We start from the raw sequence: 22,860 nt of genomic DNA on the forward strand, positions 1-22,860 counted from the left end.
GGTACAGGAACAACCACAACCAAGGGCACAGATAACAGATCCCGCCTGCCTTCAACACAACTGGTATCCTAAAAGCAGACACACTTCCACTGAACATTGTGGTTGTCTTTGTCCTGGACAGACAGTAAGTAAGCCATGAAAAGGCTTCCACGCATTTGTCAAACTTTCAAAGGGAAATAATTTAAGCCAGCGACTGTCACCTAACCTTGTGGCAGGGGCGTATCTGCCTGAGGACATGGGGTAACCCATGTCCCTGGGCACAACTAATCTGGTCACGTGGGGGGTGCAAAATCCCCCTCCACATGCACGGCCGCCGGCCATCGCGAAGACGATGGGGCAGTAGGACACAGGTGTCAAACTCGCAGCGCTCCAGATGTTATGGACTACAGTTCCCATCATCCCCTGCCAGCATCATGCCACTGGACACTATACTCCTATTGATACAGCCCAGAATCACATTGGCTTTCTTGGCTTCTGCATCACACTGCTGACTCATGTTTTGTTTAGCTTGCAGGCTACCACCACCCTCTCTGAGTTTTCTGGGGCCAAACTGCATGGCTGCCCTGCCCCATATTCTCTCCTGATTACCCCTTTCTTCCCCTGGTTCCACCCTGCTCCACCCAGAGGAGTCTTGCTCCTGGGCCCAAAGACTCTCTTGTCCTGCCCTGCCCGGCAGTTTGGTTCTAGGTAGCCTGCCGCAACAAGGAAATGGTTTTCTTATGTCATTTTTAAAAAATCTTCTGCCCAGCGGATCCATTGAGTGCGCCCGAATCTCCCCATCAGGAGTGTTTCCTCTCTGCTATCTCCACCCTGCGTGTAAATTTGTAAACATGGATCGTGTCCCCATTAGTTGTCGTTTCTCCTCCCTTAAAAGCCCCAAACCCTCTTGCCTGCCGTTGTAGGTAAGGTGCTCAGTGCCTTGTTGACTTTGCCTCTGAATTATTGTATGAACTCCCCCCCCCCCCGCAAATTCTGTGTTTCTTCTGTTTATGTGGCTTTCCTTCTCCATCGAAACACACACACACACCCCCATGAGAGCAAGTGTGGTCTACTGGTTAAGAGCGGTGAACTCTAACCTGGAGAAGTGGGTTTGTTTCCCCACTCCTCCACGTGAAGCCTGCTGGGTGACCTTAGGCTAGTCACAGTCCTCTCAGAACTCTCTCATCCCCACCTACCTCACCAGGTGTCTGTTGTGGGGAGAGGAAGGAAAAAGGAGCTCGTCAGCCACCTTGAGTCTCCTTACAGGAGAGAAAGGCGGAGTATAAATCCAAACTCTTCCTCCATGTTTTGAAGCAGTGTACCTCTGAGCCCCCGCAGCTATTTCCATCGTTATTTCTTTGTGACTCTCTCAGAAACGTCCGGCAGAAGAAGGATCCCAAGCCGACAGACAGGCCTTTGGGCCTCTTGCTCTCTTTCAGGTGCTGGGTTGTGGATAAGGTGGGGAATCTGGCCGTGGTGTTCTTTATGGATTTTGGCCACTCAGCCACCGTTCCTCTGAATTCTCTACGGAGACTGAACAAGGACGACTTCTGGGCCATTCAGCCTTTGGCTCAGCCGTTCATGCTCCACGAAGGTAGGCGGCCGGTATTCCCACTCAGGCGGGAAGGAATCAGGCCATTCCAACATAGCCCCTCATAATCTCTGTAGGTCCCTATGCGGATTGTTAAATCCACACAATGGAACCTGGTGCAGATGTGAGGGAGAGGGGGTCTGCCAATCTACAGAGCCCTCCCCAAGTAGTTAGGGAAATCTGGCTTGCTTCCTTGGATGATGATGATGATGATGATGATGATGATGATGATGATGATGATGATGATGATTAATTAAATTTATAGGCCGCCTCATCCCCGGCTGTTTCCCACAGCAATTGATACAGTATAAAATTAACCCATTAAAATCAGCGGCAATTAATAACAATAAATACATTAAAATAACAAGATTGTGTAAAACACATATACACATATACACAGGCGCCCGATCTAAAGGCCAAAAAAGAAGAAGGAGGGGGAGGAGGTAGGCAGGGCCCAAGGTGGATTTAGGGCCCAACCAGGTGGTCCTGACAGGCAGCTTTGATTTCAGTTTCAGCGGGATCTCTCTTTTGGGCAAGAACGTCCCCCAAAGGAAAATGGTGCTTGTTCCAGGACGTGTTGCTAGCCAGCGAACGTTCTCGAGCTGCTGAAACAAGGCACCATATTGGCTGCTGTGACAATCCCTCAGATGGCTGGAATGCCAGCGGCGAATTGTGCTGGAGGATGTCGGCAGAGACTGGAGCAGGGGTGGGTGGGAATTAAGGAATACCAGACAGATGAGAAATACTGTGAGGGTAGGGATGGAGTTGAGGGTTGGGAGTTGAGGGGAGGAGAGGGTGTGGGAGCGTAAAAGAAGGCAGGAGGTGGAATGGGGGCTTAGAAGGAAGGGCAAACAGATTGGGTAATGTTGTGAAGAGGGAGCTGTGCTGGCCGATGAAGCGTGACTGGAAGGCTGGAAGAGGAAAGAACGGGACTAAAATAGGGGGAAGAAAGAAGTGAGGCTGTGAGAATTCCTCTTAGCCCACCCCCCTCATTTTTAAATGAAAATCAGGCCAGAGGAAGGGTGTTGTGAAGCCAAAAAGCTGGCTTTCTTTTATACGCCTTTAGGGGAGTTGCGGTTTTGTTGTCCCAGTGGAAACCTGATGACTCTCTGCCACCTCTTGCAGGCAAGGCAAGGCATTTCACTTTGGAATCAGGCTGAGCCAAATGTTTGATCTTGATTGGTTTTGGGGGAAAGGTTCCTGCGTCATGAGGGGGTCATTTAAAGGGCATATTCCCCCCCCCCCCCAAAAAATTTATAACTTCCCCTAGCATGGTGTAGTGGTTAAGAGCAGGTAGATTCTAATCTGGAGAACCGGGTTTGATTCCCCACTCTTCCACCTGAGAGGCAGAGGCTTATCTGGTGAACCAGGCAGTGGTGGGATCCAAAAATTTTAGCAACAGGTTCCCTCGCCAGCCTGCCCTCAGCAAAGGGGGCAGAGGCGTACCTAGGCAAACCTGAGCCCTGGGCAAAACCTGAGTTGGATTGCCCCCCCCCCCCCATGGGCAGCCACCCCACCACAACCCCAAAAATTTATTTGTACCAGGTCATTTCTAAATCATCATCATATTATAGAAAATGCCCCAACTCACAAATCTGAACACAGCAATGGTGAAACACACAGGTTCTTTGATAGAGACTGGTGAGATAAAAGGTACGAAAGGCTGAGAATCAACGAATTGCAGTACCTGAAAGGGATTAACCCAGTTCAGGGGAGTTACATTGTGAGCCATGAATTGGTGCCTGGAACCTTCACGTTCAAGGCTGGTATGCCTCATGGGAGGCAGTGGAGATGGAAGCCAGTTGGTGGTAGCCCCCTCTAGAGCACACACAAGTAGTGGTAACCCACTCTCAGGAACTGGTGAGAACCTGCTGGATCCCACCTCTGGAACCAGGTGTGTTTCCACACTCCTACATTCCTGCTGGCTGACCTAGGGCTAGTCACAGTTCTCTCAGGTCTCTCTCAGCCCCACCTGCATCACAAGGTATCTGTTGTGGGGAGAGGAAGGGAAAGGAGCTTGTAAGCCACCTTGAGTCTCCTTACAGGAGAGAAAGGCGGGATATAAATCCAAACTCTTCCTTCTTTTTTCTTCCAAGACAACACAAGCAGATTAAAAAACTGAAGCCGCGGCCAGAATCCTCTCTACCTCGATTTTTTTTCTCTCTCTCGTGTAGATGTTCTTCCTCCTCAGATCATGATCCGTCAAATCTTGAAAGGGAGAGTGGTACAGCAGTCAGAGACGGAGGTAGGAATTAATGCAGAGAGCATCACAATATTCTTTGGGGCATTTGGTGCTGGGGGTGGTAAAGAGAGAAGGGTGTTACATAGGTTTTCACCTCACATTTGATATCTGGCAGTAGTTTGAGTCTCCTACAGGACAGAAAGGGGAGATATAAATCCAAACTTCTTCTTCTCTTTTATCTAGAAATCTTGGTCCAACTTCTAAGATTTCAGCAACTCTTGACCATAGTCCAGTCAGTAAGCGAACCTATGACACCTTGGGTGCCAGAGGGTAGCACTCAGGAAACCCCTCTGTGGGCACATGGAAATTACCTCTAGGCTGGCCTGGGTCATGGGCTCAATTATTAAGTGGAATTAACCCCCCACAAGTCCTAGTTTTTTGAGGAAGCTTGGCTGTAGGTAACCCTGTTAAGCTGGTTAAGCCCCACACTGGATTTTCATCTGCTGCGAAGAACTAAAAGCTGTGATCCTTTACCTGGGAGTAAGCTCGGTTGCTAGCAATGGGGCTTGCTTCTGAGTAAACCCTCCAAGGGTCGTGATTCACCCGTTGGAAGAGTTGCACGGTGGCTTCAAAGCAAAGCCACCGACTACCACCAAGCTTACTCCCGAATAACGCACGCCTCGGAGCCAACCAGTTTTTCTAAACTAAAACCTCAGTATTCAGGTTAAATTGCCGTGTTGGCACTTTGCGTTAAATGAGTGAGTTTTGGATTGCAATTTGGGCACTCGGCCTCCAAAAGGTTCGCTATCACTGCCATAGTCTGTCTCAGAAAAAGATGTTAGTAGGATTGTATAGTCTTCTCCCACAGAACTCAACACGCCGGGCCATCTTGGCTGTTGAGTGTTCCACCTGGGTCCTAGCGCCTACCTAGCCGTGCTCCCCCGCCCCATCGGTTTGAAAGTAAAAACGCAATGAACTGTAAACGCTCCTGTATCAAAGTACCACGTTCACTAATGCACAAATTAATGGTTTTGACAAAGGCCTTGTGTAACAATGAATTATAATTCATATATTCACTTGAGACTGTATTCTAGTACGGAAGCGTATAATTTTCTTGACCGCTGCACCTCAGCTGACCCTCCTAACATCTTTAGGGAGCAGTAGTGGCGTAGGAGGTTAAGAGCTTGTGTGTCTAATCTGGAGGAACCGGGTTTGATTCCCAGCTCTGCTGCCTGAGCTGTGGAGGCTTATCTTGGGAATTCAGATTAGCCTGGGCACTCCCACACGTACCAGCTGGGTGACCTTGGGCTAGTCACAGCTTCTCGGAGCTCTCTCAGTCCCACCCACCTCACAGGGTGTTTGTTGTGAGGGGGGGAAGGGCAAGGAGATTGTGAGCCCCTTTGAGTCTCCTGCAGGAGAGAAAGGGGGGATATAAATCCAAACTCCTCCTCCTCCTCTTTATCTCAGAGAGAGCGAAGCGTCTCGTTACATTAAAAACAGATTTAGCAGCCTGCTGAATTGTTGAATATTCACAGCTCTGGACAACAAAGTTCAATCCTTCCCCCAAATATTCCACAGTAAGAGTGGATCCAAAGAAGGGAGGGACACCTACAAACGGGTACAGATGTTCTTTTCCTCTTCGATTCTCTCACAGGCTCACATCGCAAAGTTTGCCAAGACAAACTAGGAGAAAAGTCTTCAAGGAATCCTCAACCGGGATCTCGAGAAGGGACGTTCAGTTGTTGTTACTTTTTGTTTTGTCGAAGGTCGGGGCGAGGTTACGCTCCGGCTGTACTTTACTTCATGGATTTGCTTCTGTAACCGTTTCGAACCCAATCCTTTTTTTAAAATTAGGGCTGCTTCACAGGGCTCTTTGTTTTGAAAGTCTTTGCCTCTCCCCGGAAGCTGTGAGTTGTCAAAACAGCTGAAAATTGTGCTGGGCAGAAGAGATTTTTAAAAAATTGTGTGCAGAATCAACTGATTTGGGTGCGGTTTATTGTGTTTCTGTGTTACGTAAATAAAATGTTGTACCCGGAATGTATCAGTTTCCTTTTTTTTTTTAAAAAAAAAAGAGAGGATTATATGAAGCCGCTCAAGAAACTACTGGATCTTGCCCGGTCTAGCAACCCGTTAAGAACATAAGAACTAGCCTGCTGGATCAGACCAGAGTCCATCTAGTCCAGCATTCTGCTACTCGCAGTGGCCCACCAGGTGCCTTTGGGAGCTCACATGCAGGAGGTGAAAGCAATGGCCTGCTGCTGCTGCTGCTCTTGAGCACCTGGTCTGCTAAGGCATTTGCAATCTCAGATCAAGGAGGATCAAGATTGGTAGCCAGAGATTGACTTCTCCATAAATCTGTCCAAGCCCCTTTTAAAGCTATCCAGGTGAGTGGCCATCACCACCTTCTGTGGCAGCATCTTCCAAACACCAATCACACGTTGCGTGAAGAAGTGTTTTCCTTTGATTAGTCCTAATTCTTCCCCCAGCATTTTCAATAGAGTGCCCCTGGTTCTAGTATTGTGAGAAAGAGAGAACAATTTCTCTCTGTCAACATTTTCTACCCCATGCATAATTTTATAGACTTCAATCATATCCCCCCTCAGACGCCTCCTCTTCAAACTAAAGAGTCCCCAAAGCGCTGCAGCCTCTCCTCATTAAGGAAGGTGCGCTCCAATCCCCTTCAATCATCCTCATTGCCCTTCTCATGCACTTTTTTTTCTATCTCCTCAATATCCTTTTTTTTGAGATCACGTGGCTTGACCAGGAACTGACACACGAAGATACTCCTAAGTGCAGTCGCTTTTCCACAATGCTTTATATAAGGGCATGACAATCCTTGCAGTTTTATTATCAACTCCTTTCCTAATGATCCCCAGCATAGAGTTTGCCTTTTTCACAGCTGCCATGCATTGAGTTGACATTCCCATGGAACTATCAACTAAGACACCCAAATCCCTTTCTTGGTCTGTGACTGATGCAGATGTTCTGCCGCGATTATCTTTCGGGTCCCCAAGATTCCTGCCTCCGGCCAGCCCCATCCACCCAGGAGACTTCCAAGTGAGTCCATCTCTTGACAAGTCAGAATTCACTGCAAGTGGCCGTCAGCTGGATACTTTCTACTACCCCGCCGGCTCGTTTCCCCCATTCCGGAGGGCCGCTTAAGCGCTTTGGACGGGCGGAGGGCTCATATGGAGATCCTGCCAAAGCCTGATTTTGAACCGGATGGTTTTTTAGGAGGTGCTGCCAATGGGAGTGTGCCCTGATTGGCATGGCCTGTCCTAACCTGAACCCATTTGGAAGCAGCCCTGGTTAGTGCTCGAACGGGAGACCACCAAGAAAGACCAGAATTGCTATGCAGAGGCAGGCAACGGCAAACCGCCTCATCTTCGAAAGCCTGTGAGGTTACCGTCGGCCACCTGCCCCTTGCCGTTACTGCCTGGCACCACCCATGAGATCTTGGGAACCAGACTGCTCCACGCTCGATTTTTCACAGGTGGGGCGTACTTCTAGGTCAATGATGGCGAACCTATGGCACGAGTGCCAGAGGTGGCACTTGGAGCCCTCTCTGGGCACGCACAGTTTGTCGTGTGGGGGGCGTGGAAAATCACACACACACATCTAAGCTGGCCTAGGCCACCAAGCGCGAGGTGCGCGCACCTCGGTGAGCAGGGAGGACTCGGCTGGCGGGCCTGGTGCCTATGCTCTGGGTGGCTGCTGCCTGAGGGGCGGCACAGAGGCGGCAGAGACGCTAGAGAGGCACAGAGCGGTGCGCGCGGGACTTGCTGGAGGCTAGAGCAGGCTGGCCCCTGCTCGAGCGGGTGGGGCGGAGGAAGAGGGAGCCAACCGTTTTTTTCTAAACTAAAACCTCAGCATTCACGTTAAATTGTCAGGTTGGCACTTTGCGATAAATAAGTGGGGTTTGGGTTGCGGTTTGGGCACTCGGTCTCAAAAAGGTTCGCCATCACTGTTCTAGGCCAGGGGTCTGCAACCTGCGGCTCTCCAGATGTTCGCGGACTAAAATTCCCATCAGCCCCTGCCACCATGGGCAATTGGCCATGCTGGCAGGGGCTGATGGGATTTGTAGCGTGAAAGATTTGCATGGGATGGTCATGGTGCTAAAACGCATCTCTCCAGACCATGTGGGGCTGCCTTATCCTTTCTCCGCATTACGAGTAAATCCTGAAAGGCAGGGCCGTTCGAACAGTAGCTGCCCCGAGGATGTGGAATAAACCCATCCACAGCTTCCCGAAGCGTAGCAGCATCTGGCAACAGAACAGAATCGGTCTGACAGCCAGTGTGTAGTGGTTAAGAGCAGGGGGGTTCTAATCTGGAGAACCGGGTTTGATTCCCCACTCCTACGTTCCTGCTGGGTGACCACAGTTCTCTCAGAACTCTCTCAGCTCCACCTGCCTCACAAGGTGTCTGTTGCGGGGAGGAAGGGAAAGGAGCTTGTCGGCCACCTGGAGTCTCCTTACAGCAGAGAAAGGTGAGGTATAAATCCAAACTCCTCTTCTAGGGACAGAGCCGGCAGAGGCCTGCGAGGCTATGGCAGCCTGAAAAATCTTTGCTTCTGCTTCAAGGCCAAGGTTCAGGTCTCTGTCAGTGTGGAGAGGCAGGATAAGGAATGGCGTGTCACTGGGCCAGAAGGCTGTCTCCAGTGACAAGCAAGGCCTAATTTGTATAATCGAACAGGCCTCGGCTGCCCTGATCTAATTAGCTCCAGGGCATTTAACCAGTTAACGACTTATGCCTTCAAAACCCTGCCAGGCCGCTGTAAATTGGCTGCGACTTCACGGCCACCTGTATGTCACCTCCACAAGGCTTTGGAGACAACTGAGAAGCAGTTTGCCGGGGCCTTCCTCCGCAGAGCTTTCCTTGGTGGCCCTTACTCCAAGCACAGGCTCTTCTTGGTTTTCCAGATCTGATCAGATCGGGCTTTACTCCGTTCCCTTCCGTCCCCCATTGACACCTTACGCATAACCTTGGGCCCGACGTTGTGAGGAAAGCGCTGAACACACAGGTAAGCAACGAGGAACCCCTTCGTTTCAGCCTGCCCTCTGGCGGAATGTTACCTGGACCCCCCTGCCGACTTCATCCTACCTTTACCCACTTGCAGAGTACCAAAAAGAAAGTACACAAACAGAAAGATGGGGAACAGATTACCCCACAGACAACAATCCTCTAGTAGTTAAGGCGTTGCACTAGTGGTGGCGAACCTTTGGCACTCCAGATGTTATGGACTACAATTCCCATCAGCCCCTACAATTGGCCATGCTGGCAGGGGCTGATGAGAATTGTAGTCCATAACATCTGGAGTGCCAAAGGTTCGCTGCCACGGCGCTAGGGTCTGGAAAACCCAGGTTCGAAGCCCCGCTCTGCCGTGGAAGATTCGTGGGTGACCCTGGGCCTGTCGCAAACTCTCAGCCTGGATCCTGGGAGCCAGCATGGTTGTAGTGGTTAAGAGCAGGTGGATTCTAATCTGGAGAACCAGATTGGTTTCCCTGCTTCTCCACATGAAGCCTGCTGGGTGACAGTCCCAGTTCTCTCAGAACTCTCTCAGTCCCATCTACCTCACGCGGTGTCTGTTGTGAGGAGAGGAAGGGAAAGGAGCTTGTAAGCCACCTTGGAGTCTCCTTACTGGAGAGAAAGGCGGGGTATCAATCCAAACGCCTCCGTCTATTTGGATGGAAGACCTCCAAGGAACACCCAGGGCGAACACCATCTCTTGCCTTGAACGCCAGTTTCAAGCTGTGTCTTAAGGGCCGAAAAACGACAATCCCTCCGCGCCCTATAATCACCTACCTGGTGGACAGTTAGGTAAGACCAGTCCCCCTTTCAAATTAACAAATGTAATTGTTTTCGAAAGATACATTTTTCCCATACACATCCATCATACGCTGTAACCAAAAAAAAAAAAAAGAAAAGCAGTGTACATGAAAATAAGAAAATAAATTAAATCCGTAGCAGAGGGAGAGAGGCGTAGGTGCCCCGGGCAGCAGCAGAGCCGGAAGCTGCCAGCGATAACAAGAGAATTGAGTCTTTTTTGTGTGTGGGGGGATGGGGGGGTGGGAAGGGGGGTGGTTTGTTTTTAATAAGAGTGACTGCCAGTCGCCTGCTAGCGCAGGTCCAAGACGAGCTACGGAGGAGCCCCGTGGGGCCCGGCCGCTCGCAACAGTTTTGATTCCGTAAAAGTTTGTAAAGAGCCGCTTGGCGTTTCTGTCTCGCTGAACCGGTGGCGCAGTCCCTGTCCTGGGAGGGAGAGGAGGCGTTTGACGAGCCGGCCACAGCGTGTTCAGCGGGGACGTCGGATTGGTCCAGGCGGCCCCCACCCCGCGCTATCCGTCTTCCTTGGGGGGCGTGTACCAACCTGCAAGCGAAAGTCAACGGCCGGGATTAGATGGGGGAAAGAATCACACGTAGACAGCGTATGTACACTCTGTTCCACAGAAAGATGATAGTAAGGTTGTCTACTCCTCCGCCACAGAACAAAGCATGCCAGACTGTCTTTGTTGCTGAACGCTCCACCTGGGTCCTAGCTCCTATCTAGCCCTGCTTTTCCCATTCATTTATAAGTCGTTCAATGAATTATGAAGTCTCTTGTATCAAAACACCATGTCCAATAATGCACCAAATATTGGTTTTGAGAAAGACAGCGAGCAAAAATGAATGATAATTCTCATATTCGTTCACGACTACCGTATACTCGAGTATAAGCCTACTTTTTCAGCACATTTTTATGTTGAAAAAGCCCCCCTCGGCTTATACTCGAGCATATACGGTAATTCCAAGGATGGCGGCTGGAGCTGGGGCTACTGTGGGGATCCGGTGAGCACGTTGCTGCTTTTTTTCTAACTCACCAGAGAACTGTAAAAACAAGCTTTAAGGACAGCCTGCATAGCATTACAACTGGGTGTGTGTGTGTGTGTGTGTGTGTGTGTGTGTGTGTGTGTGTGTGTGTGAGAGAGAGAGAGAGAGAGACAGAGAGACAGAGAGACAGAGAGACAGAGAGACAAGAAACTGAGGCATTTCTCTCCTAAGGGTTATTGGTGCATTGGATTCTAGATGAATACATTTCTTCATACAGTAGTTTACTGCCAAATGCTGATATTGCTGAAGACAAAGACTTTCTTTGGAGCAAAGTTTAGGCTGGCATGGCTATGAATCCCAGAATTATTCTACATTTGGAGGAAAACAGTGGTTCATTTGTGTTCCTAGAGCGCTGGAAAGCTGCTCATCCCTAATGCAAACTCTGTTAAGCAACTCTATCTCATCTTGCTCCCAAATCTTCTGTTTTTAGATGCTACTGAGTCAAGTTCGAAGGCTTATACTCGAGTCAATAAGTTTCCCAGTTTTTTGTGATAAAATTAGGTGCCTCGGCTTATATTCGGGTCGGCATATATACTCGAGTATATACGGTATATTCTAATGCGGAAGCGTACAATTTTCTCAACTGCTGCCCCTCCACTGACTGTACTATCATCTTCTAGTATAGCCATGTGAAAAAAAGAAAGCCCTAATATACTGTTTTATGTGTAGTCAACCGGGCATAGGATTAACCATGGATGCTTCAGCCACATCCAACAGTTTCATTTACCTAGTTAACTGTATATGCCACACTTTCTCCATGAAACTCATGAGTGAAGTAATACTTCATTATGGTCACCTTTGGAGCCTTACTTCAGGTGCCCTCACCTGCGCTAGATGGATGGCAACCCAAGAATAGGGCCTTTCCCGTTGTGGCACCAAAATTCTGGAACTTTCTCCCCAAGCACATTCGTTGGTTTTGTCTATCATTTCCTTCCACTGGCAGGTAAAATTTTTTAGCCAGCATTCCCTTGATGAGTGTGTTTAGTTTCACTTGTATACATATTTATATGTGTTTTTTTTTTAAAAAGCATTTTTGTTATTTACTGCCTCGGAACCAAAGTCGGGTGGGAAGGCAATTTAGAAATTTTTGGAACAGATAAATAAAACACAGGAAATAGCTCTTGTCTTCTTTTTCCCCACACAACTGCCCCGGGAAGTAGGTTAGCCTGAGACTAAACGGCTGCCCAATATCTCTGTGAGATCCACGGTGGAGCAGTAATTTGAACCCAGATCTCCTCGATTCTGGTCAGACACTCTTAACCACTACACCACGCTGGCTCTCATTTGGCCCTCAGGAGGGTGGCGACTTGGATTTATTTAAAACAGATGCCGCCTCTCCACATTTCCGTCCAGGATAATTTGCAACAATACAGGTAAGATGTTCATAAAGCAAAAAGAATTTTTTTAAAAAACCTAAAAATGGGTATAAAGTTAGCTGCCATGAAAATAAAATCAAACGGTGTAAATACCAACAAACAAAAGACCAGCACTGAGGGGCAGCAAGTCAAAAAAGGGGGTCCCCCCCCCTTAAAATAAACAAATCTTAGCAAGGTCCTTAACAGATGATCTGCAAAGGAACCTGGTAAAGGGAGGATATCCCAAAGGCAGGGCGCTACCACCAAGAAGGCCCCGTATGGAAGTGGCTAACAGTTTTGGACAGGTACCTGACCCAGGTTTGAATCTCTACTTGTGCCTTGGAAGCTTGCAGGGTGACCTTGAATGAGCCACACACTCCCAGCCTAGCCTACCTGACAGGGGTGTTGTCAGGAAAAAATGGAAGAGAATTATGGGGAGGAAGGTGGGGTGGGAAAGAAAGAACATCCACGCGAGAATGCATGAGAGCGCTGGTATCCGAAAGGGTCGGGGCAAGTCAAAACCCCAGTTCTTTAAGTGTGAGATTCCTTCCCACATGGCAGCTGTATTAGCATTCCTGATTAGCTCTAGGCAGAAGGCTCTGCTGCCCGTTGCCCCAAGTTCCTAGTCCTTACCGTTCTTCTCGTGGATCTGGACCAGGGATTTGTACGACTGTTGCGCTCTCGTCAGGCTGTACTGGTTCTGCGGGAAAGATCGGGCCGGCTTTTATTTATTTATTCTTTACATTTGCAGCCCGCCCTGCCCCACAGGGCTCAGGGCGGCGAACAACCGAACAAACAGTAAAACAACCATGACAACATATAATATACAATATCTCTATATAAAAATCTATCAGTGCGTTTTTCTGCTGACAGGTAATCTCCCAAACTACTGGACCAATTGCTTTGAAATTTTACACGTCGCATTTGCGTGCGGCCAGGTTTCTATACTGTTTCCACACCTCCTGTTGTGTACATGTCACAACTGTGCCAGTTAACTGTGCCAGTTATTGTGTACATGCCACACCTGTGACAGTTGGAACCACAGTTCTGTTCCGCAACTGCGCCATCTGCTGGCCGTCAAAGCAACACCCTCTGATACAAGGGAACCAACCATGCCTTCCTTGAAAACCACTGCCTTATGGAGTGAAAGGGATGGGGTGGGCCATCTGCACATGGCCCACCCACCCTAGCGGAGGAAGGGGAAGGTGAGGGAGGGTCCAGGGGTTTGCTGGACCAAACGCTCTGAAATTTGAACACAACGTAGCTCATGCCTCCCAGTGTGTTTTACGCTAGATAATTCCCCCCACACACCATACCCACGAGAGCCCAAGAAGAGAAGAAGAAGAAGAGTTTGGATTTATATCCCCCCTTTCTCTCCTGCAGGAGACTCAAAGGGGCTTACAATCTCCTTTCCCTTCCCCCCTCACAACAAACACCCTGTGAGGTAGGTGGGGCTGAGAGAGCTCCGAGAAGCTGTGACTAGCCCAAGGTCACCCAGCTGGCGTGTGTGGGAGTGTACAGGCTCATCTGAATTCCCCAGATAAGCCTCCACAGCTCAGGCGGCAGAGCTGGGAATCAAACCCGGTTCCTCCAGATTAGATACACGAGCTCTTAACCTCCTACGCCACTGCTGCTCCAAGATAGTAATATGGGGATAGTGCGATCATCCCGGCTGACCAGATGGAAGCGACTGGTGGACTAGTAGTTTTGCAGGCCCTGCAGAAACGTTGTAAGTCCCGCAGGGCTCTAAGCCCCCTTGGGAGCCAGGTAGGGGGCCAGGCAGTGGTGGGATTCAGCCGGTTCGCACCACTTCAGCAGAACCGTTTGTTAAAATGGTGCTTGTAAACAACGAGTTGTTAAATTATTTGAATCCCACTACTGGGGCCAGGGCTGTAAAGGCCCTGGTCCTCGTGGAGGCCAGCCGGATGTCTTTAGGGCCAGGGACTTTTAACAGGTTCTCCGAAGAGCGGAAGGACCTGATGGGGCAGTATGAGGAGGCACAGTCTCTCAGATAACATGCACGGATGGCCACCCACCCCTGGTCCCTGGAGATTATGGGTTGGGGCATCTTGCCTCTTGGTTGAAAGAGACAGAACAGTCCCAGAACAGCCTTGGCTACCTAAAGGGCCAGTAGATTGGGAGGTGTTCAGTCACTGGACAAACAGTTCACAATGTTGCTTTTATAACAGAATAGGCAAATGTGTTATTTGTTGCAAATTTCCCTCCATGTTAATCCACCATAGTAATCAAGGCAGGTGTATGACAGGTAAAGACCAAAGTAATGACACCAATGCGTACTTCTGTTCACAAAATGAGTAATATTTGAACCGATAATAAATCATCGAAATAAAAACCAAATCCAGAGGTTTTATACCCAAGATGCTTACCTGTTGAACTATATTAATAATATTTTGAGTTGTTACCAAGAAAACAAAGACAGAATTGTATTCCAATTTATTACTGGTTTCACGATTACTCATTTTGTGAGTAGAAGTATGCATTGGTGTAATTACTTTGGTCTATATCAGTGGTGGCGAACCTATGGGACGGATGCCAGAGGTGGCACTCAGAGCCCTTTCTGTGGGCACGTGCAAACAGAGTGCCCCTCCACATCTAGGCTGGCCTGGGCTGCTGAGCTCGATTATCAGCATTAAACCTCAGACCAGGTTTTGGGGAAGCAGTGTAGGTAACCCTGTTAAGCGCTGTTAAACCCCACAGATTTTCAGGCAAAGAACAAAAGCGCAATCCTTTACCTGGGAGTAAGCTCTGTTGCTGGCAATGGGGCTTGCTTCTGAGTAAACCCTCCTAGGATTGTGATTCACCCATTCGAAGCGCTACGCCAGGCTGGTTGCTTCCAGAAAAAGCAAAGCTTTTTCATCGACTACCACCAAGCTTACTCCCGAGTAACACGCACCTTGGAGCCAACCGTTTTTTCTAAACTAAAACCTCAGTATTCAGGTTAAATTGCCACGTTGGCACTTTGCAATAAATAAGTGGGTTTTGGGTTGCAGTTTGGGCACTCGGTTTCGAAAAGGTTCGCCATCACTGGCGCCATAGAATAAGCCGGGATCTCCAAGAATCATGGGGGAGGGCGTGGGGTTGGTCCAGTCTTCTCCTCCACTTGCCCCCTAAGCTATGGTTCCTTTCTGACCAGGACTCCTAGTCACTGACACAGGAGATCGGTTGTTTTGGCAGAGGCCCCTGTTTCTATACAACTTCTGTCTGTCGGTATGGCCCTGATCTATGGATTTAAGCATCCGCAGACAGGGTCATGTTTGACTATTAAAAGGTATGACACAAGCGTTTATCAAAGTGTTCGTTCACTGCGTGCATCGCCTGGCTTTTACTGCGTCACCTTTTAACTTTGTGAACAACGTATTGTCGAAGGCTTTCACGGCCGGAATCACTGGGTGTGCTGTATGGTTTCCGGGCTGTATGGCCGTGTTCTAGCAGCATTCTCTCCTGACGTTTCGCCTGCATCTGTGGCTGGCATCTTCAGAGGATCTGATGATGCCAGCCACAGATGCAGATCCTCTGAAGATGCATTCAGCCACAGATGCAGGCGAAACATCAGGAGAGAATGCTGCTAGAACACGGCCATACAGCCCGGAAACCACACAGCACCCCTTTGTGAACAACTTTCTGAATTACGATGTGTTGTGCCTAACACGGTTAAATTTTCCTCCTTTTGGCAGTTTGCACCGTCCTGCGATTCAAGTTCAAGTTCAAGTTCAAAGACCTTTATTAGGCATTAAAACATAGCAGAGCTAAGTAATCCAAATACAGTTTTACAAGATAGAACAGGTACTCCTGTTTCAAAAATGCATACATCAGGACGAAAGAGGAGACCGGGAAATTATTTCGTAATAGTGAGCAAGAATTTGGCCACTATGTCCAATTGCTTGGGATTCTCTGTATTCAGAAGATAGTTCAATTTAAGGTTAAAAAGGCTTGGATGGACCAGTAAGGGGTCCCCTAGAAACAGGGTTTGTCTAAAATCGTTAAATTTTGGACAAACTAATAAATGTGCTCCAATGACTTCTCAGAGGTTTGACAGTATTCACAGGTACGCTTTTGCTGTGAAGGTACCGTGAACCTCTCTGGGGAAAAGGTTAGTGGAAAAGTGTTGGTTCTCGCTCTGGTCAATAGCCACCTCAGCTTAGGGTCGGACAAGATGTTGCGTCCTGCGATTCTAGAATTACCGTACTGCTCGCTGGAAATCTCTGTCATTGGTCTGGACAGATTTCTATGGTTTTGCGGCTCGGTGAGCAAGGCGGGACTGTGGATGAACTTACTTTGTTGGCCCCAAACTGGACCCTGGCTTTGCCTTTCACCAGTGTAGCGCTGATCTGCATGATCACAGATTCCACGGAGTAGGCGCTGCTCCAACCCTGGAAAGACACAAGCAGGATCGAATCTGAGGGAGGGGAAGGAGAGACCCGCAAATCCAGCCACCTGTTTTCATCCTATCCACCAAGAAGACGACGACTTTGGATTTATGCCCCACCTTTCTCTCCTGTAAGGAGACTCAAGGGGACTTACAAGCTCCTTTCCCTTCCTCTCCCCACAACAGACACCTTGTGAGGCAGGTGGGGCTAAGAGAGTCCTGTGACTGGGCCAAGGTCACCCAGCAGTAACGTAGGAGTATGGGAACACATCTGGTTCACCAGATAAGCCTCTGCCACTCAAGTGGAGGAGTGGGGAATCAAACCCGGTTCTCCAAATTAACCACTACACCACGCTGTACCAAAAGTGGGGAACAAATTGTTTAAAGATGCGGTGACAGCAGCTAGAATGGAATACAATGAAAAGCAGATCTTTGGAACTGATTGTACAAGAGTTATAAATATAACTCTTATATAAGGACTATATACAGATACGGTTAAACAACTGAAACTGTATAATAATTTATTTAGCCTTAAAAAATATGATTGGAAATTAAGATGTTAAATTAAATGATACAGATGTATGCAAGCTTATAAATATAACTCTTATATAAGGACTATACGGTATATAAGGTCAGATACAGTTAAACAATTGAAACTGTATAATAATTTCTTTAGCCTTAAAAAAATATGATTGGAATTTAAGATGTTAAATTAAATGACACAGATGTATGTAAGCTTCACCCTAATTATTATGTTTGATTTTAATTTTACATTAAAAATAATTTTTTTAACAATAATCTGAAAAAGTTTGGGGGAATGAACGGGCACAGTAGGCAGAAACCCAAGAAGGAAGCAAACAAGACTAAGCAGAGGGCATTCTGGAAGCACATGGTTTTGATCAGGCAGTCGAAGGGTGTGACCGAAAGAAGAAGAGTTTGGATTTCTCTCCTCTCAAAGGGGCTTACAATCTCCTTTCCCTCCCCCCCCCTCCCCTCACAACAAACACTCTGTGAGGTGAGTGGGGCTGAGAGAGCTCTGAAGAACTGTGACTATCCCAAGGTCACCCAGCTGGCGTGTGTGGGAGTGCACAGGCTAATCTGGTGAACCAGATAAGCCTCCACAGCTCCAAGTGGCAGAGCGGGGAATCAAACCTGGTTCTCCAGATTAAAGCCTGCTCTCAACCACGACACCAGATGGTGCGCCCATCGCCAGCGACTCACCTGCTTCGTCAGAAGCTCCATGCAGATGGCTCCTCCGCCCAGGACGTACCTTAGAGGGAACACAAGGAAAAGAAACGTAAGTCGGCTGCAAAGCCACAAGAGGGATCCTCTTGAAAAGAGAGGAATTGTTTTGAAAAGAAAAGAGGGACCAATCTGGTTCTTTCCCGGTCCCACAATGCACGGGATAGCCTGTCCCTGGGCAGCAACACGACAGGACAGATTTATGGAGGAGAAGTTGATCTATGGCTACCAATCTTGATCCTCCTTGATCTCAGATTGCAAATGCCTTAGCAAACCAGGTGCTCAGGAGCAGCAGCAGCAGCAGGCCATTGCTTTCACATCCTGAACGTGAGCTCCCAAAGGCACCTGGTGGGCCACTGCGAGTAGCAGAGTGCTGGACTAGAGGGACTCTGGTCTGATCCAGCAGGCTCGTTCTTATGTTCTTATGTTCTAGGATCGGGACTGCAGAATTCCAAGATTGAGCAGGAGGCACTTACCCGCCCGAGAGCACAGGAGAGACGACTCTTACGAAGGGCGGGTCAAAGGGGAAGTTATCCTGAAGGGAGAAGAGAAGAAGACGGGCATTTAAGTTCGGCTCAACGCTCCCCTTCTTTCCTCCCTCCCCCACTGCCGACGCCTCTGCTCCTCCCCCCCCTTCGCCACCTGACCTTGAAGGTGAAGTTCAGGAGAATGAAATCCGTCCCTTCCTTTTCTTTGAGGATCTGCAGGTCGCTATGCAAAGCGCTGTCCTCGTCGACCCTGAGCAGAGACGGGGAGAAAGAAAGGAGAGGGCGGGAGGCCCCATGAGTACAGAACCAGACGGAGGCTCGGCAAAGCTCGTCACGGGGTACAGTTGGGACTGGACCGTGCAACTTCAGTCAACATGGGGGGGGGGGGGGGAATTCTACATTCGCTGTGGGAGGAAGGAAGATGAATATACAAAGCAGAGCTGTTCTGCTCTTCTGCTCCAGCTCCTAGGACCACAAAGAAAGCGGGCCTTCTGGACGGAAGGAAGGGCTTCTATCAGCTCGGGGAGAGACCGTTCATTCCATCTTGACAACACTACATGTGAAAGGGATCTGTCTAGTCTTACCACAAACTGAACGCGAGTCAGCAGTGTGATGCGGCAGCCAAGAAAGCCAATGCGATTCTGGGCTGTGTCAATATGAGTATAGTGTCAGAGTGAGGAATGTAATTGTACGTTCTGCACTGGTTAGACCTCACCTGGAATACTGTGTACAGTTCTGGGCACCACAATTCAAGAAGGATATTGACAAGCTGGAACGGGTCCAGAGGAGGGCAACCAAAATGGTCAAAGGTCTGGAATCCATGCTCTTCAAGGAGAGACTTAGAGAGCTGGGGATGTTTAGTTTGGTGAAGAGAAGGTGAAGAGGTGACACGATAGCCATGTTTGGATATTTGAAGGGATGTCATGTTGGTGAGGGAGCAAGCTTGTTTTCTGCTTCTCCAGAGACGAGGACCAGGAGTCATGGGTTCGAGGTGAAGGAAAAGGGATTCCACCTAAACATCAGGAAGAACTTCCTGACTGTCAGGGCTGTTCAACGGTGGAATGCACTCCCTCGGGAGTACGGTGGAGTCTCCTTCTTTGGAGGTTTTTAAGCAGAGGCTGGATGGCCATCTGTCAGGAGTGCTTTGATTGTGTGTTCCTGCACTGCAGGGGGTTGGACTTGATGGCCCTTGGCCATCTCTACGATTCTAAGAACAGAAATGTTGCCCTGTTTAACAGCCAGCTGTAATTGCGAAGTGTGCTTCTTTCACGCAATTGCAAAATTTCATTTGTTCCTTCTGCGTTTTGTGTGTGGAAAGCCGCTTTGAGTCCATAGTGCACAGAAAAAAACTGGTTAAGCTTTTTAAAGTCTGGCCCGCTTGTTTTCTTCTGCTCCAGAGACTAGAACAAGAAGTAACCGGTCCAAGGTACAGGAAAAGAGATTCCACGTAAGCATTAGGAAGAACTTCCTGACAGTAAGGCTCCTTCCGCACATGCAGAATAATGCGCTTTCAAACTGCTTTCAGTGCTCTTTGAAGCTGTGCGGAATGGCAAAATCCACTTGCAAACAGTTGTGAAAGTGGTTTGAAAACGCATTATTTTGCGTGTGCGGAAGGGGCCTAAGGGATGGATTTATACCCTGCTTTTCTCGCCTGGTAGGTGTCTCAAAGCGGCTAACAAGTGCCTTCCCTTCCCTGCCCCACAACAGACACCTTGTGAAGTACGTTCGGGAGAGAGTTCTGAGAGAACTGTGTCTGGTTCAAGGTCAACCAGCAGGCTTCAAGCGTAGGGATTCAAACCCAGTTCGCTAGTCTGGCAGAGGGCGGGGTGAAGTAGAAGAAGAGTTTGGAATTATATCCCTCCTCCTCCTCCTTTACATAATGAACACTTTATAATGTAAAACCAATCAGGTAGACTAAGGATGTAACTCAGTAATTAAAAATAAAAGGTAGAAACAGGTAGTTAATAGATAATGGTAAATGTATATTAAATTATATAAATGCCAAATGTATTTGTTGTGGTTAGAACAGAAGGATACATTATTTTAGGTTTACTGCTAAAATAGAAGGTTGGTGAGAAGATTATTATACACTATGACAAATAAGTAATTGTATTGTCAAAGGCTTTCACGGCCGGATTCAACTGGTTGTGGTGGGTTTTCCGGGCTGTGTGGCTGTGGTCTGGTAGATCTACACACTGCTCGGAAAACCCACAACAACCAAACAAATAACTGTTTGTAAGGGACTCTTCCACTGTAAATTCTTTTGCAATAGCTAAAGACTTTTTCCATTATATTTTCACTTTGCTATAGTGTAGAGTTTTTTATCTAAATTTTGTTCATGTTTCTTTTGCATGTTATTAATGTGGAAATAATAAAAAATTGTTATTACCAACAAAGGGGAGCAAGCCGAGTGCAAAATTTTGCAGCTGCTACCGAAAAGGCCCTGTCTCGTCTGCCCACCAGATGAGCGCCTTAGATTGGTGGGACTGTCAGGAAGATCTTAATTCCCCAGGCAGGAATGCATGGGAGAACCCCGACAGTCGTGGCCCAAGACTGACCACCCATTCCTCGCATTTCACTGACCCACCCCCCACCCCCAGTCTAGATACTCCCCCACCGGCACAGAGCAAGACTTACTTCAGGAGTTTGACATTCCAGTCGTACAAGCTGTCATTCACTAGTTCAACTGCATAGTTTCCTGTGGACGAGATCGGAGGTGCAGGTTGGTATCGCAAAAGATAACAAAGACTGATCAGCTCCACACAAACACAGGATGACTATAGACAATTAACAATCAAAGGGAACAAAGGCCAGGCTACTTCTATTCAGATGCCTCACCTATTGACCTTGCTATCTCCATTGTTACTCACATGCTACACCTCATTGTTACTCACTTGTCAGGCCACTCCTATTCAGATGCCCTCACCTATTGACCTTGCTATCTCCATTGTTACTCACATGCTACACCTAATTGTTACTCACTTGTCAGGCCACTCCTATTCAGATGCCCTCACCTATTGACCTTGCTATCTCCATTGTTACTTACATGCCACACCTCATTGTTACTCACTTGCCAGGCCACTCCTATTCAGATGCCCTCACCTATTGACCTTTACTCACAGGTATATATACTCCACTTGCTTTCCTTTCCTACTATCAGATCCTCTGAAGATGCCAGCCACAGACGCAGGTGAAACGTCAGGAGAGAATGCTGCTAGAACACGGCCATACAGCCCAGAAACCACACAACACCCTCAAAGAGTTGTTTACATGGGACTTCGACAAAAAAATGTTCTGCGACCACCCCACTTTGACCCTACCCTATCTTGCCGGCACAAAGGTGGCTCGGCTTCCACTCACCCTCCGTTTCCCCACACCGGAGCTTTCCATTCTGGTCCCCCCTGCAATACTTACCGCCCTTGAAACTTGCTGATCGGTAAATATCCCTGAGCTCCTTCATTAGCCGGTCGGTGGCCTGCACGGACCCAGACACTGCCCCCTGCGAGGGATGGGAAAAGGATCTTGCTGTTACGCCCACCTTGCTAGCAAAACTGCTCGGCTGCCTCGCAAAACACGGGCCTACCATCCTCTCACCAGGTTTGCCCGAGATACATTTCCGGAGCGCAGACAAGAATAGGTTACCACTTCCTCCCCCCAAAAGAAGAGCCAGTGTGGTGCAGCGGTTAAGAGGGTGAACTTTAATCTGGAGAAGCAGGTTTGATTCCCCACTCATAGAGTCACAGAGTTGGAAGAGACCCTCAAGGGCCATCCAGTCCAACCCCCTGCAATGCAAGAACGCACAATCAAAGCACTTCCGACAGATGGCCATCCAGCCTCTCTTTTAAAACCTCCAAGGAAGAAGACTCCACCACGCTCCCCTGTCCAACTATGTAATTTGGAATATTACTTGACAAGATATATAATAGCATATTTTTTCAGTTTCTCAAGGAACACTGAATCAAAACATTAATGAAAGCTATAGTATATAGTATATAGTTCACATCTCAAAAAGGATATCGAAGAGATAGAAAAAGTGCAGAGAAGGGCAACAAGGATGATTGAGGGATTGGAGCACCTTCCTTATGAGGAGAGGCTGCGCCAGAGCTGGCACCTCTTAGCTTGGAGATATGGAGACGCCCAGAGGGACAAGGATTGAAGTCTATGTACCATTAATGGGGTAGAAAATGTTGACAGAGAGAAATTTTTCTCTCTTTCTCACAATACTAGAACCAGGGGGCATACATTGAAAATGCTGGGGGAAGAATTAGGACTAATAAAAGGAAACACTTGTTCATGCAACGTGTGATTGGTGTTTGGAATATTCTGCCACAGGAGGTGGTGATGGCCACTAGCTTGGATAGCTTTAAAAAGGGCTTGGACAGATTGATGGAGGAGAAGTCGATCTATGGCTACCAATCTTGATCCCTCCTCTGAGATTGTACACCTTAGCAGACCAGGTGCTCAGGAGCAGCAGCAGCAGAAGGCCATTGCTTTCACATCCTGCAGGTGAGCTCCCAAAGGCACCTGGTGGGCCACTGCGAGTAGAAGAGAGCTGGACTAGATGGACTCTGGTCTGATCCAGCAGGCTCAGTTTCATTACTGTCTTATATACAGTTTCACATTTCCTTTTATGCAGCTTAGAACTGTTTAAAATTATGGCACAACTTAGCATATTTTCTGAATTCATTGCAAACTTGAGTTTGAATAGCTTTTGCATTTCATCGAGTCTCTCTATCCAGCACTCCTCCACATGAACAGCAGACGCTTAT

At 48.3% G+C, this 22,860-nt stretch overlaps 2 protein-coding genes across 2 annotated transcripts in view; one reads left to right on the forward strand and one right to left on the reverse strand.

Annotated features, from left to right (window-relative positions):
* The window catches only part of LOC125436489 (tudor domain-containing protein 10-like), a 22,944-nt gene extending 17,367 nt beyond the window's left edge, over positions 1–5,577 (forward strand). Inside the window, exons 9-11 of the mRNA XM_048503532.1 lie at positions 1,353–1,573; positions 3,745–3,815; positions 5,407–5,577. Coding sequence (XP_048359489.1) covers positions 1,353–1,573; positions 3,745–3,815; positions 5,407–5,439 — 325 coding nt within the window. The 3' untranslated portion in view covers positions 5,440–5,577. The remainder of the gene's footprint in view (positions 1–1,352; positions 1,574–3,744; positions 3,816–5,406) is intronic.
* A 4,008-nt stretch (positions 5,578–9,585) lies between these two features.
* UBE2Q1 (ubiquitin conjugating enzyme E2 Q1) overlaps positions 9,586–22,860 on the reverse strand; it is a 29,844-nt gene continuing 16,569 nt past the window's right edge. Inside the window, exons 6-13 of the mRNA XM_048510616.1 lie at positions 21,506–21,590; positions 20,729–20,789; positions 18,251–18,341; positions 18,080–18,138; positions 17,583–17,631; positions 16,270–16,365; positions 12,608–12,674; positions 9,586–10,119 (exon numbers count right to left, since the gene is read on the reverse strand). Of these exons, the coding sequence (XP_048366573.1) occupies positions 10,088–10,119; positions 12,608–12,674; positions 16,270–16,365; positions 17,583–17,631; positions 18,080–18,138; positions 18,251–18,341; positions 20,729–20,789; positions 21,506–21,590 (540 nt within the window). The 3' untranslated portion in view covers positions 9,586–10,087. The remainder of the gene's footprint in view (positions 10,120–12,607; positions 12,675–16,269; positions 16,366–17,582; positions 17,632–18,079; positions 18,139–18,250; positions 18,342–20,728; positions 20,790–21,505; positions 21,591–22,860) is intronic.

This window comes from Sphaerodactylus townsendi, linkage group LG01 (assembly GCF_021028975.2).
Source record: "Sphaerodactylus townsendi isolate TG3544 linkage group LG01, MPM_Stown_v2.3, whole genome shotgun sequence".
Lineage (NCBI taxonomy): Eukaryota > Metazoa > Chordata > Lepidosauria > Squamata > Sphaerodactylidae > Sphaerodactylus > Sphaerodactylus townsendi.